The sequence below is a fragment of the Elephantulus edwardii genome, unplaced genomic scaffold, assembly GCF_000299155.1.
Source record: "Elephantulus edwardii isolate Elephantulus edwardi_28Jun2011 unplaced genomic scaffold, EleEdw1.0 scaffold00144, whole genome shotgun sequence".
NCBI classification, from domain to species: domain Eukaryota; kingdom Metazoa; phylum Chordata; class Mammalia; order Macroscelidea; family Macroscelididae; genus Elephantulus; species Elephantulus edwardii.
In genome coordinates, this window is record NW_006399894.1 from 1,140,960 (window position 1) to 1,153,822 (window position 12,863).

General features: G+C 44.1%; 1 protein-coding gene across 3 annotated transcripts in view; it reads left to right on the forward strand.

The window, feature by feature from the left end:
* The window catches only part of LDB3 (LIM domain binding 3), a 126,537-nt gene that overhangs the window by 40,383 nt on the left and 73,291 nt on the right, over positions 1 to 12,863 (forward strand). For 2 of the 3 annotated variants that reach the window (XM_006894474.1, XM_006894472.1), the window contains exon 8: positions 454 to 599. In XM_006894474.1, the coding sequence (XP_006894536.1) occupies positions 454 to 599 (146 nt within the window). Of the gene's footprint in view, positions 1 to 413; positions 600 to 12,863 lie in introns of all 3 variants that reach the window. The other variant, XM_006894473.1, reaches the window with a different exon arrangement.

Sequence of the window (12,863 nt, forward strand, 5' to 3'; positions counted from 1 at the left end):
GGTAGTCCCAGCCTGAGGTACTGGCAGGGAAACCAGGTAGTCCTAGGCTGTGAGGTACTGGGAGGAAACCAGGTAGTCCTAGACTGTGAGGTACTGGTGAGGTAAGAAGGTAGGCTGGCTGTGACCTCTCCTCTGCTTTTGCACTTCCCACAGAAGCCTTAGGCTGGTATTCCACTTCAGCATGGGAGCGGTAGGATAAGGCTTGCCTCCTCTCTCTCCTAAGGTTGTAGCACTAGCAACAGGCTACCTTTCTAGAAGTTTCTACTGCTCCAGCCATTATTGATGGCCACCCAACAGCCTGCCCATGAAAACCCTGAGCCTCTTCCATAGCCTCTGGAAGCTCTTGCTGGTGCTCCTGAAGATGTGGGAGACAGCCAGCCCAGCACTGGTTCTATCCCAGGGCCAAAGTAGAGCAGCCTTTCCAGCTTCTAACTCTTCCCCCCTTGGTTCCAGGCCCCAGGCTTCTGCCTATAGCCCTGCAGCAGCCACCTCTCCAGCACCTGTTGCCCACACCAGCTACGGTGAGGTCCCAGCTGCCCCTGCACCCAAGCCCCGGGTGATAACTACAGCCAGCATCCGGCCTTCTGTCTACCAGCCAGGTAAGAGGCCAGAGTGAGAGGGTGTGTTCTAGATCAGGAATGGTTTCCAGGAGTGGGAAGAACAAGATGTCAGCTCCAAGGACAAGTTTCTAGAAGAATGATAGGCAGCAGGACCCTGCTAGTGAAGCTCAGCCTTCCTTCCCCAAAGTGTGGGCCAGAATCCTGGAGAACCTACACCTGGGGAGAGAACTGATAGGAGAGCCAGGCATTAATTGAACCTCCTAGCTGTAAGGAAGCTGGTGTAACAAGCTCAAGGTAAGGGAGAAGTGAGTTTAGAAAACAGCTTGTTTTCCCATGTGAGTCTAGGCTCTGGTTCAAGACAGGCAGCTATACAGATAATGCATCACATACCATTACACAGTGTCCATAGTTCCATAAGGTTAAAGTTTGGAAATGCTTGTTGGCAAGTGAGAAGACCCATTTTTTTTCTTATTTTTTTTTTCCATCTTGAGTATTGATTTTGGTGCCTTCTCCAGCCCAGGGAGGGGGAGTCCAGGACCCCAGCTATGGCTGCTTGTCTCACCAAAATCTTCAGAAAAGAAACTCTCAGATTCAGCTGGAGTCACCAAGGGCCATGCTCATCAGAGGCTCCAGTCTGAGTATCCTGCCCAGGTGGCAGGTGCCTAATGATTCAGGAAGAGGACAGGCTGCACAGCAAGTGCAAACCCAGGGCCAGCAGGTAAACATGGGCATGGCTCTCAGAAACAGGGCAGTGACCAGTGGTCACAGTGCTGGTGTTCACACCATTTCTTGGAGCGGTTTTGACAAGTAGCCTGGGTCCCAGCCCAAACAGTAAGCAGCGTACACTCCTCTCTCATGTAGTGTTTATACAGTGTCAAAATCAGTGTCCTGTTTCACACATTTAGACCTTGAACAACATTATATACCTGTAATGACAATCCCAAGGGAGGAGCCAGTCAGTCCTTAGCAAATGACATCATGCTGGGAAAGGTCAGAAGAAGAGAGGAAAAGCCTCAACAAGATGGACTGACAGTGATTGTTGCAGTGGGCTCAAGCACTTCAGGGGTCATGAGGTTGGCACACGATAGGACAAGGTTTGGACCTGTTGTTGATAGGTTCACTCTTCGTTGACATTGATTCAGTGGCACCTAACAGCAGCAATAACTCAGCCTTGTATACAAAGTCTATTCGAGTGACAGTCCTGGGGTGACACTAAAAGCAGCTTAGCCTCAGAGAAACTCCTATGCCATCAAAAGCAAAGTACTTCATCTCTGTGGACATGAGTTTTCTCATTACGTGAAGCACCTAGCAGGGGTGTGGAACACACCCAAAGTATTCCTCTTGGCCCCTCTGGAAGCCAGAAAATTGGGGAAGAAATTTCTGAGCTTAAAAATCTAGAGGGTTGAGTAGCATTCCCCCCTTGCACAAGGCTCCACTTCCTGCTTTTATTTATTTTGGTGAAATTATTTGAGTGAAAGTTTACAAAGGATATTGATTTTTCACTACACTATTTATACACATTTTGGTTTTTTAACATTCTTTGCAACACGCACTCTGTAATCCCAATTTCCCCACTTCTTCCCTGTAATTTTCATTTCCATTAATCCTTCTATCCAACCCTTTCTTGCCTTCAGTGCTTTGTTGTTGTTGTTATTGTGGTTGTTATATATGTTGCAACCCTATGCACATAGCTCTGGATTCTTATTGTCTCTGACACTCTTATCCTCATTATCCCAGTTAAAGTTGTTAGTCCATCTCATCCAGAGTCTTCCTCTCCTGCGCTGTTCCTCCACCCTTCCAAGCAGGATGTCCTTCCCTATGGACCGATCCCTCCTGGTAACATGCTCCAAGTATGTGAGACGGAGCTTCAAAATCTTAGCAACTTGGTTTCACCCTCTCCAGAAAAGACTTGTTAGTTCTCTTGACAGTCCATGGTGTATGTTCAGCACCACAGCTCAAAGGCATCAATTCTATCATCTTTGGTCACCGTCCAGTTTTCTGATGCATAGCCAAGTATTTGCGTAGGGGTTTTGGAAGCCAGTTATTTCGGAAGTGGATGGCCAATCCTTTTCCCTAATCTGCTTTAATTTAATTGCTCAGTTTAGAGCATCTTCAATGCTTTATCCTTAGACAAATGCTGCTCTTTTGACTTTACATGGTTGGTTATTTGAAGAAGTGAGTGTCTCCCCGGTGTTTTTGGTCACTTTATAGTCGTGGATAGCATTTTAGAAGGAAGGGGCAGCAATAGCGGACATAAAATCTCACTTGGAGCTCTGGTTTTCGGTATGCAAGCGGAGTGCAAGGTGTGTCCATGTTGACATGGAGAACACAAGAGAGCAGGAGGTAACTTAGTCTGGAGAGGGGAAGGGGTGCCAAGGGGGGGCGTTGCCTCTCTAGACTTCCCTTTCTGTCCAACCGGTTCGGCCCCTTTCGGGGCGAGCTCGGCTCCTTCTGGGGCGCCACCGCCTTCCGCAAGCGTGGTTCCTGGAGCCCCCACCAGGAAGCAGCACAGCTCTGGGGCGCTCAGGGCCCGCCGGGCCTGCGCACTTCGCTCACACCTTTAATTTCTTCCTGGCGGGTTCCCTAACGGGCGTGCGGCACGTTAGGGGCGGTCTGGCCCCGCGGCCTCTGCAGCTTTCCCAGGCTGGCCAGACATTAACTCATTCCTGCCTGGAGGGAAGGAGGCGGGCAGGCGCGCTGGAGAGATCTGGCCTCTGTTCGCCGTTTGGGGGGAAGCGAGCATGTTGCGAGTGTCCCCTCTGTTCCCTCCTGGGCTCCGCGCCGGCTGGCGCCGGGGCTGGCGGGCGGCTGCCCTGCATACCGGCCCGGGAGGGCGAGCACAGCGCGGGGACCCAGGCCCGGACAGGCCGTAGGCGGAGAGTCGGCCCGCGGGTGGGGCGGGGACCTTGCCACTCTTGTGGAACCTGGCTGACATGGAGTGAGTCAGGAGCCACCTTCAATTACAGGTTCCCAAAGTTGCCTTGTGCGATATGGGACTTGTGAACTTGCCAAAGAGACGTGACATGTGTGCCGTCGAGTGGGCACCAACCCCCAGCTGACCCTCCAGCGGGTTTTCAGAGGCAATAGTCACACTGAGAGGAGCTCGCCCATTTATCTCCCATCGTGAATGGAACCCTTGCTTGTGGGTTGGCCTGGCATCATGAAATTGGCTCTGTCGGCCCACCTCCTCAGTGGGGAAAGGACCCCGGGTCACGCTGCTTGGAAGGGTCCTGTGCTCTACCCCTGCACCACAGATGCTCTGCTGTTTTCCTATAACACCACCTCATAGAAGGTGAAGAGATTGAGATTAACAGTTTTAGTTTGCTTAGCTCCACAATCAGCAGCCAGGAAATTAAAAGATAGTATTGAGTTGGGAAAGTCTGCTGTTAGGGACCGCTCCAAAGTACTGAAGAGCAACGATGTCAGTCTGGAGACTAAAGTGTGCCTGATTCTGTCCATGGTCTTTGCAATTACTTGCTATGCATCAGAGCGCTGGACAATTACTAGGGATGATAGAAGGAGAACTGATGCCTTTGAGCTGTAGTGCTGGAGAAGAGTATTGAATATGCCATGGACTGCTAAGAGTGCAAACAGATTAGTCCTGGAGAGGATTAAACCAAGCTGCACCTTGGAGGCAAGGATTCTGGGGCTTCGTCTGACATACTTTGGACATGTTGCAAGAAGGGATCAGTCCTTGGAGAGGAACATCATGCTTAGGAGGGTGGAGGACAGCGCAGGAGAGGAAGACCCTCTATGATATGGATTGATTCAGTGATGGGGTAACGGGGGTAGGTGTGTTGGAGACAGACAGGCACAGAATAGAGCAGGGCTTAGGGCTGTTATACACAGGGTGACTATGAGTCGCAGGCGATTCCACCGCACATAACAACAATATGTGTACCATAGACTTGAGTGTGAATAAGGAAGACCAAAGAAAAACTCATGTATTTGAATTTTTGTAGTGTTGGTGGATACACTATGAACCGTCAGAAGAAAGGATAAATCCATCTTAAATATAGTCAGTAAGTAAATCAGTATAAAATGTAAAAAAAATAAAATTAGGAAGGAAAAAAAATAAATTGGTGCTTAAGGAAAGGCTACTATTTTCTCATAACATGATTTGTTGACAGGTCCCTTTCTCTTAAAGTTGTTCTCACAAACCCCACCTTGCCTATAACACTATGCAGGAGTAAAGTGAGGTGTAAATATAATTAACAAGGAGTTAGATGTGAGCTATCCTGACTTAGTACCTAATTTATTGTTTATATTATAAATTGATTTATTTTTCCTCTAAAATGAAAAAGAAATATTGTCAGAATGCTCCTTAGAAGGGAGAATAGGGAGGCTCATAACACATACTTTGACCAGTTACCAGAAGGTGCCCATCTGAGTAGCAAAGCAAAAGAAGACCCTTAATGAGATAGATTGACACTGCGGCTGCAACACTGGACTCAGGATTGTTTAGGTGAGACAGGATGACACCAGGTTTGGTTCTGTTGTACATAGGATGGCTATGAGTCGGAATTGATTAAGCAGCACCACAGTAGTTGTTTTTTTGTGTGTTTGGGTTTTTTTTTTTTAAGAAAAAACCTAACTTGAATTCTATTAAGGAAAAAAAAAAAAAGCACAACAGACCAAGCTCAAAAATGATGCGTCAAGTCTTTCTCCTGATAAATCAAGGTTAGTGTGGCAGGGGTCAAACTGTAGGAGGGGAGTAGACACTGAAGCACCCTGCCTACCACCTGCTTGGCATTTGGTGGCACAGAGCAGGAAGGGGAACTTCCAGATTACCAGAGGAAGGGTAGGCCTCTAGCTCTGGGAAGGTGAGTGTAGCTACCAGCAAGGAAGTAGCCAAATCAGGGTACAGATTTCAGCCTGCCTCGAATTTGCTATGTGCCCTTCGGGTTGTGGTAACTTGGGAAAATGGGAGGCCACAGATCAGTGTGTTGGAATCCTTATAGAGTTTAGCTCTGCAGAGAGCAGTATTTTCTGGAAGCGCCAAATTTGGAAGAAAAAATTTTAGACATGTTATTGAGGAGGGAAAAGTTAACCAGAGCATCTGATATCTCAGTTGCGGTTAGGGAATTGTGAAACCATTCATGAGCTGGATGATTTTGAGGTAGGCATATAAATGCTCTAAACCTCAAATAAGGAGCCCTGGGTGCCTAGTGGGTACGGAGTTTCACTGCCAACCGCAAGTCTGGCGTTTTGGATCCTTGAGATGCTCCAAGGCAATAAGGTGGGACAGTTACTGCCTCTGAAAACCTGCTAGCTGAGTCAGTTCTAGCTCGAAAGCACATAACAACTATAACAAACGTCCATTCCTGATCTGTAAAATGAACATGCAAAATACCCCATCTGTTTGCGTCTAGGGTTACACTGCCTGACTAGACAACACAACTGTGTGTGAACTCCTCGCTGAGAAGCATCTATATACTGTTTAGGTAGAGTCCATGAACTCATAGCTCTTGACTCAATTCCAATGCATAGTGACCCTACAGGACTGAGTAAAACTACCCAGTAAGGTTTCCCAGGCCAGAAATCTTTAAAGAAGCGCAGTGTTATCTTTCTCCTCCAGAGCTGCTGGTGAGTTCAAACCACCCACCTTTAGGTTGGCAGCTGAGCACCTGGAAAACTGCCACTGTAGCTGAGGAAGCACCATGTTTTTATTTCTTTTTTTAGAAAGAAGTTTTTTTAAAGTAAAACTATGAGGTAAAATTAACTTTTATAACGTTCTATTTAATTCCTTAATAAAAGTTAAATAACAGCCAGAATATAATTTCAATATATCATCAGTGTAAAATAAAAGTCTTTGAAAGTCACTAGGTATTTTACATTAATGATATGTCTAAATTCAGACTAGTGACATTTCAAATGCTCAACAGTCACATAGAGCTACTACTTTGGACTAGAAAGTTTATGACTTATTTAATTCTTTTTATCCTGCTAATTTTTTTCTTTTTCTTTTTTTCCCTGTTGGTGACTAGAGTAAAAATTTGCAAAGCAAATACATCATATACATTTTGTTTTATGATATTAATTATAATAACCACAATGCAACCTCATTCTTTGTATTTCCATCCTGTAATTGTACTTTCATTATCCTTCAACTCCTTCCTACTTTCTGAGCTCTGCCTTTGGGTGGGCAAACAAGAACCTATGACCACTGCATGTGCTTTCTAGCCTCTCATGATTGGTCAGGATCTGAGGAGTGCTCTCTGATGTTACCAGACAATCTGTAGGGTTGAAATTGAGCCATGAGGATGAGTCTGCTTCTAAGTTCAGAGTGAGTAAGGGCCATAGTCTTAAGGGGTCCCACACTCTGTTGGACCAGTAAATATGGCCATATTTTGTTATATTTATGCTTTAAGTTTTATTAGCTGGCCACTTGAAAGTTTATAAGACCCCTGGTACTTCTCATCAAAATAGAATGTAGAACTTCATCTCTCTGAGATTATGTCATGCCAACTGACCTCAATGTCCCTTAGAATAACATCCTGAGGTGTCAAAACAAGCACCTAATTCCCTCAAGTTGTTAAGTTATGACTAAGGAATTTACATAATTTTGCCGCCTGTTGGCTCTGCTGTATGCATGGATATATATTTATAGCATATAATAATATGTATTTTAAAATATCACCTGTCTAACCTGTATAGGGAGCTCTGAGGGCCAATTGCAATTCCAAAGGCACACAGTTCAAATCCACCAGCCGATCCATTGGAGAAAGATGGGCAGTCTCTTCCCATGTTACTGACAAACTCTGAAAACCCACTAGAGGGTCTACTATGAGTTGGTTCCTTCGCCCTCCTTATCCTTTGTTACCACCAAAGAATATTTCTTTCTGTGTATATATCTTTAACATTTTATTATAGTTGTTATTGTTGTGTGCCCAACTCCAGCAGGTTTTTCAAGGCAATAAATCACAGAGGAGGAATTGCCCATCCTCCCTCAGAGCAGTTATTGACTTCAAACCCCATGCCTTTGGGATTGCAGCACAGTTTCTTACCATTATATTGTCTTTTTGTCACTGATTAGATGGATCTTAGCTGAAAGCAGAGAATACCAGAGGAATGTCTATCTGTGTTTCACTGACTATGCAAAGGCATTTGACTGTGTGGATCTTAACAAACTGTAGCTGACTCTGAGAAGAATGGGAATCCCAGAACACTTGATCGTTCTATTGCGAAACCTATACTTGGACCTAGAGGCAGTCGTCAGAACAGAGCAAGGGAACACTGCATGGTTCAAAATTGGGAAGGGCGTACGCCAGGGATGCATCCTATCTCCATACCTTTTCAACCTATATGCAAAACAGATTATCCGGGAGGCTGGGCTCTATGAGGAGAAATGTGGGGTCAAGATTGGTGAACGGTCTATCAACAATCTGCGTTATGCAGATGACATAACCCTGCTTGCTGAAACTGAGGAGGACCTGAAGCACCTGCTGCAGAGGGTCAAGGACTGCAGCCTACAATATGGATTGAGGCTCAATGTCAAGAAGACAAAGATTCTCACCACTGGACCAACTGGCAGAATTAGGATGGATGGTGAAGAGATTGAGATTGTTCACAGCTTTAGTTTGCTTGGCTCCACAGTCAACAGTCTTGGCACCAGTAGCCAGGAAATTAAAAGGTGCATTGCCATGGAAAAGTCTGCTATTAGGGACCTCTCCAAAGTACTAAAGAGCAATGGTTCTCTCTGGAGACTAAGGTGCATCTGATACAGACCATGGTCTTCGCAATCACTTGTTATGCATCAGAGAGTTGGACAATGACCAAGGAGGATAGAAGGAGAATTGATGCCTTTGAACTGTGGCGCTGGAGAAGAGTATTGAGAGTACCACGGACTGCTAGGAAAACAAACAGATTTGTGCTGGAAAGGGTTAAACCAGGTGGATCCTTGGAGGCAAGGATTCTGAGGCTCCGTCTAACATACTTTGGACATGTTGTAAGGAGAAACCGGTCCTTGGAGAAGGACATCATGCTTGGTAGGGTGGAGGGACAGCGCAGGAGGGGAAGGCCCTCTATGAGGTGGATTGATTCGGTGACTGGGATAATCAGGATGGGAGTGTCAGAGACAGTGCAATTGGCACAGGACAGAGCAGAGTTTAGGGCTGTTGTACATAGGGTCGCTATGAGTCGCAAGTGACTCGATGGCACATAACAACAACAACAACAATAATGTTCTCTAGATGCATTCATATTATGCAGTGCTTCACAACTTCATTGTTATTTAATGTTGCATAGTAATTAAAATGTAGTAATGGAGAAGAATATGGAACATACTGTGGACTGCCAAGAGAACAAACAAGTCTGTCCTGAAGAAAGTAAAACCAGAGTGCTCCTTGGAAGAAAGAATGTTGACTATCTCAGATGTTTTGGACATATTGTCAGGAGGGGCCAGTTCTTGGAGAAGGACATCATGCTTGGAAGAAAAGGCCAGCATAAGAGAGGGAAACCAACTTGAAGGCTAAGATGCTCCCAATTCATACCATGTTTTTTTCCAGTCACTTGCAATGCATCTGAGAGCTGGACAATGAATAAGGATGACAGAGGAAGCATTGATGCCTTTGAGCGGTAGTACTGGAGAAGAGCACTGACCATGCTATGGACTGCCAAAACACCCAAACAGATATGTCTTGGAAAAAGTGCAGCCAGGCTGCACCTTTTCTTTACTTTCTAGCTCTTCCTAGGATTTCCAGTAGAACATTGAGTAGAAATAGTGATAAAAGTCACCCTTATCTGGTTTCCACTTGCAAGGGTAATGCCTTCAGTTTCTCTCCAATGAAACTAATGCTAGCCAATAGTTTTGTAAATATTCTATTAATTATATTGAGAAATTTCCAATTCTATTTTGTGGAGCATTTTTATCAGGAAAAGGTGTTGAATTCTGTCAAATGCCTTTTCTGTGTTGATTGATATAACCATGTGGTTCTTTTCCTGTATTTTATTTCTATGATTGTCTTTGTAATGTTGAACCACACTTAAGTAATTAATATGAATCCCACTTGATCATGATGTATGATTTATTTGATATGATGCTGTATTCTATTGGCTAAGAGTTTGTTGAGAATTTTTGCATCTGTACTCATGAATAATGCTGGTATATAATTTTCTTTTTTAGTGCTGTCTTGCCCTGACCTTGGGATCAGGATTAAGCTTGCTTCATAAAATTAATTTAGGAATAGAATTAATCCATTTATTTCTGTATTCTGAATGAGTTTAAGTAGGATTAGTGCTAGTTCTTCTCTGTATATTTGGTAGGATTCACCCTTGATGCCATCAGGGCTGGAACTTATTTTGGTTGGGAGTTTTCTTATGAGGTTGTTGTTGTTAGGTACCATCAAGATGATTGCAATTCATAGTGACCCTGTTGACAACAGAGCTGAACCTTTCCCTACCCTGCACCATTCTCATCCTGTCTTTCAGTCAGCTGACAAGGTAGTTGTCTTCCAAATACCTTGGCATAGACTAGTGAGTATGTCCAGGACTGCAACTGCTTATTGAAACATCTCAATTGGTGTTGCATCAGTTCCTGGGACAATTTTTTTTTTTTTTGCCAAAGCCCACAGTGCAACTTATACTTCTTCCTTCAGTACCATGGGTTCTTGACCATATGCTATTTCTTGAATGGTTGGTGTCAACCAGTAGTACTTTTTGGTACAGAGACTATATGTATTCCCACCATCTTCTTTAGATGCTTCCTGAATCATTCAATATTTTTTTTATACAAAATCCTTCAGTACTTGAACTTGAGGCCAGAATTTGTGATTCCATGAGAAATTCTGAGAATGTTCTTCCTTTCCGGTTTTCTAACTCCAACTCTTTGAACATTTTGTTCTAATATCTTGCATTTTGTTTCCCTGCTACTTCTTGAAATCTGTTCACCTATTACTTCAGCATTTTTCCCCTTTGGTCTCTCTATGTTGTAGTGGAAATTTAGCATCTCTTCTGACATTACTTTTGATCTATTTTTTCTCCCCTGTCTTTGTAATGACCTTTTACTTTCTCCATGGATGATAAAATTGATGTAATCACAATTCATCTGGTCTTCAGTCTTTGGTGTTGAATGTATCAAATCTATTCTGTTGTTATTAGGTGACATCAAGTATGACCCATGTTATTGTTATAGGGTATCGAGTCATCAGCGACCCTATGTACAACAGCTCTGAATCCTGACCTGTCCTGTGCCAGTCTCACCAACTCCAACACACTAACCCCCATTGCCCCAGTTACTGTATCAGTCCATCTCATCTAGGGTCTTCCTCTCTTGTGCTGTCCCCCCACGCTTCTAAGCATGATGTCCTTCTCCAAGGATCAGTCCCTCCTGGCCACCACATGCCCAAAGTATGTGAGACACAGCTTCAAAATCCTAGCCTCCAAGGAGAAACTGGGTTCACTCTAAGATAGACCTGTTTATTTTCTTGGAAGTCCATTGTATGTATGTTCAGTACTCCTCTGGCACCACAATTCGAAGACAGCAATTCTTCTTCTGTCGTCTTTAGTCATTGTCCAGCTCTCTGATGCATAGCAAGTAATTGCTAAGACCATGGCCTGGATTAGGCGCACCTTAGTCTCTAGACTGATATCATTTTCAGCACTCTTAAGAAGTCCCTGACAGCAGATTTTTCACAATGCAATATGTCTTTTGATTTCCTGTTCTTGGTGTTAAAAGTGTTGATTGTGGAGCCAAGCAAGCTGTGATTGTTAACAACCTCAATCTCTTCTCCATCCATCATGGTGCTGCCAGTTGGCCAAGTGGTGAGAGAATCTTTGTCTTCCTGATGTTGAGCTTCAGTCCATATTGAAGGCCACAGTCCTTGACTTTCTGCAGCAAGTACTTCAGATCTTCTTCAGTTTCAGCACGCAAGGTTGTGTCATCTGCATAATGTAGGTTGTTGATGAGTCTTCCTCCAATCCTGACCCTATAAACAACAGACCTGAATCCTGTCCTGTCTTATGCCATCCTCATCATCTCTGATACATTTGAGCCCATTGCTGCAGTCACCAAGTCAATTCATCTCATTGAGAGTCTTCCTCTCTTTGGCTGACCTTTCCAAGGATGCTATCCCTTTCCAAGAAATAACTGCTAGGAAAACAAACAGATTCCTTCTGGAAAGGGTTAAACTGGGTGGCTGCTTGGAGGCAAGGATTCTAAGGCTCCATCTAACATACTTTAGACATGTTGTAAGGAGAGACCAGTCCTTGGAGAAGGACATCATGCTTGGGAGGGTGGAGGGACAACGCAGGAGGGGAAGGCCTTCTATGAGGCGGATTGATTCAGTGACTGGGGTAATCGGGATGGGTGTGTCAGAAACAGTGCGATTGGCACAGGACAAAGCAGAGTTTAGGGCTGTTGTACATAGGGTCGCTATGAGTAGCAAGTGACTCGACGGCACATAACAACAACAACATGTCCAAATATAAGCTATGAAGTGCTTCTTGCCTCCAAGGAGTGCTGTGGCTGCATATTTTCCATGAGATATTCAGTACTCTTCTCTAACACCACAACGGAAAGGCATCAGTTACTCTTCTGTCATCTTAGATACATAGGAAGTGAATGAAAAGATCATGGCCTGAATTAAGCACACCTTAGTCTTCAAACTTACATCATTGTTCCTGAATAATTTGGAGAGGTTCCTGACATCAGACTTTCCCAAAGCAATACGTCTTCTGATCTCCCAACTCCTGGTTAATTGTGGATCCAAATAGGATGAAATTATTGACAGTTTTAATCCTTTCTCTATCATGATGTTGCCCATTGACCCAGTGGTAAGGACCTTTGGGGTTTGTTTATTTTTTTTGCTGTTGAGATGTAATCCATATTGAAGTCTTTGATCTTCAGCAAGTGTTCCATGTCCTTCTCATTTTCAGCAAGCAACTTTGTGTCATCTGCATAATGCAGATTGTTGATGAGTCTTCCTTCAAGCCTGATGCCACATTCCTTTTTAGAGTTTGGCTTCACAAATTATTTATTCTGCATACAGATTAAATATGTGTGGAGAAAGATACAATCCTGATGCACATTCTTCCAGATTTTAAACCATGCAGTGTTCCTTTGTTCCACTTGGATAACAGATTTTTGGTCTAGGTAAAGATTCCATATGAGCACAATTAAGTGTTCTAGGATTCCCATCTGCTCAGTATTAGCAATATTTTATTATCTACACAAATGCCTTTGCATAGTCAATAAAACACAGATAGACATTATCCTGTTGCTCTCTCCTTTCATCCAGGATCCATCTGACATCAGCAATGATATCCCTGATCCCATGACCTCTTATAAATCCAGCTTGAACTTTG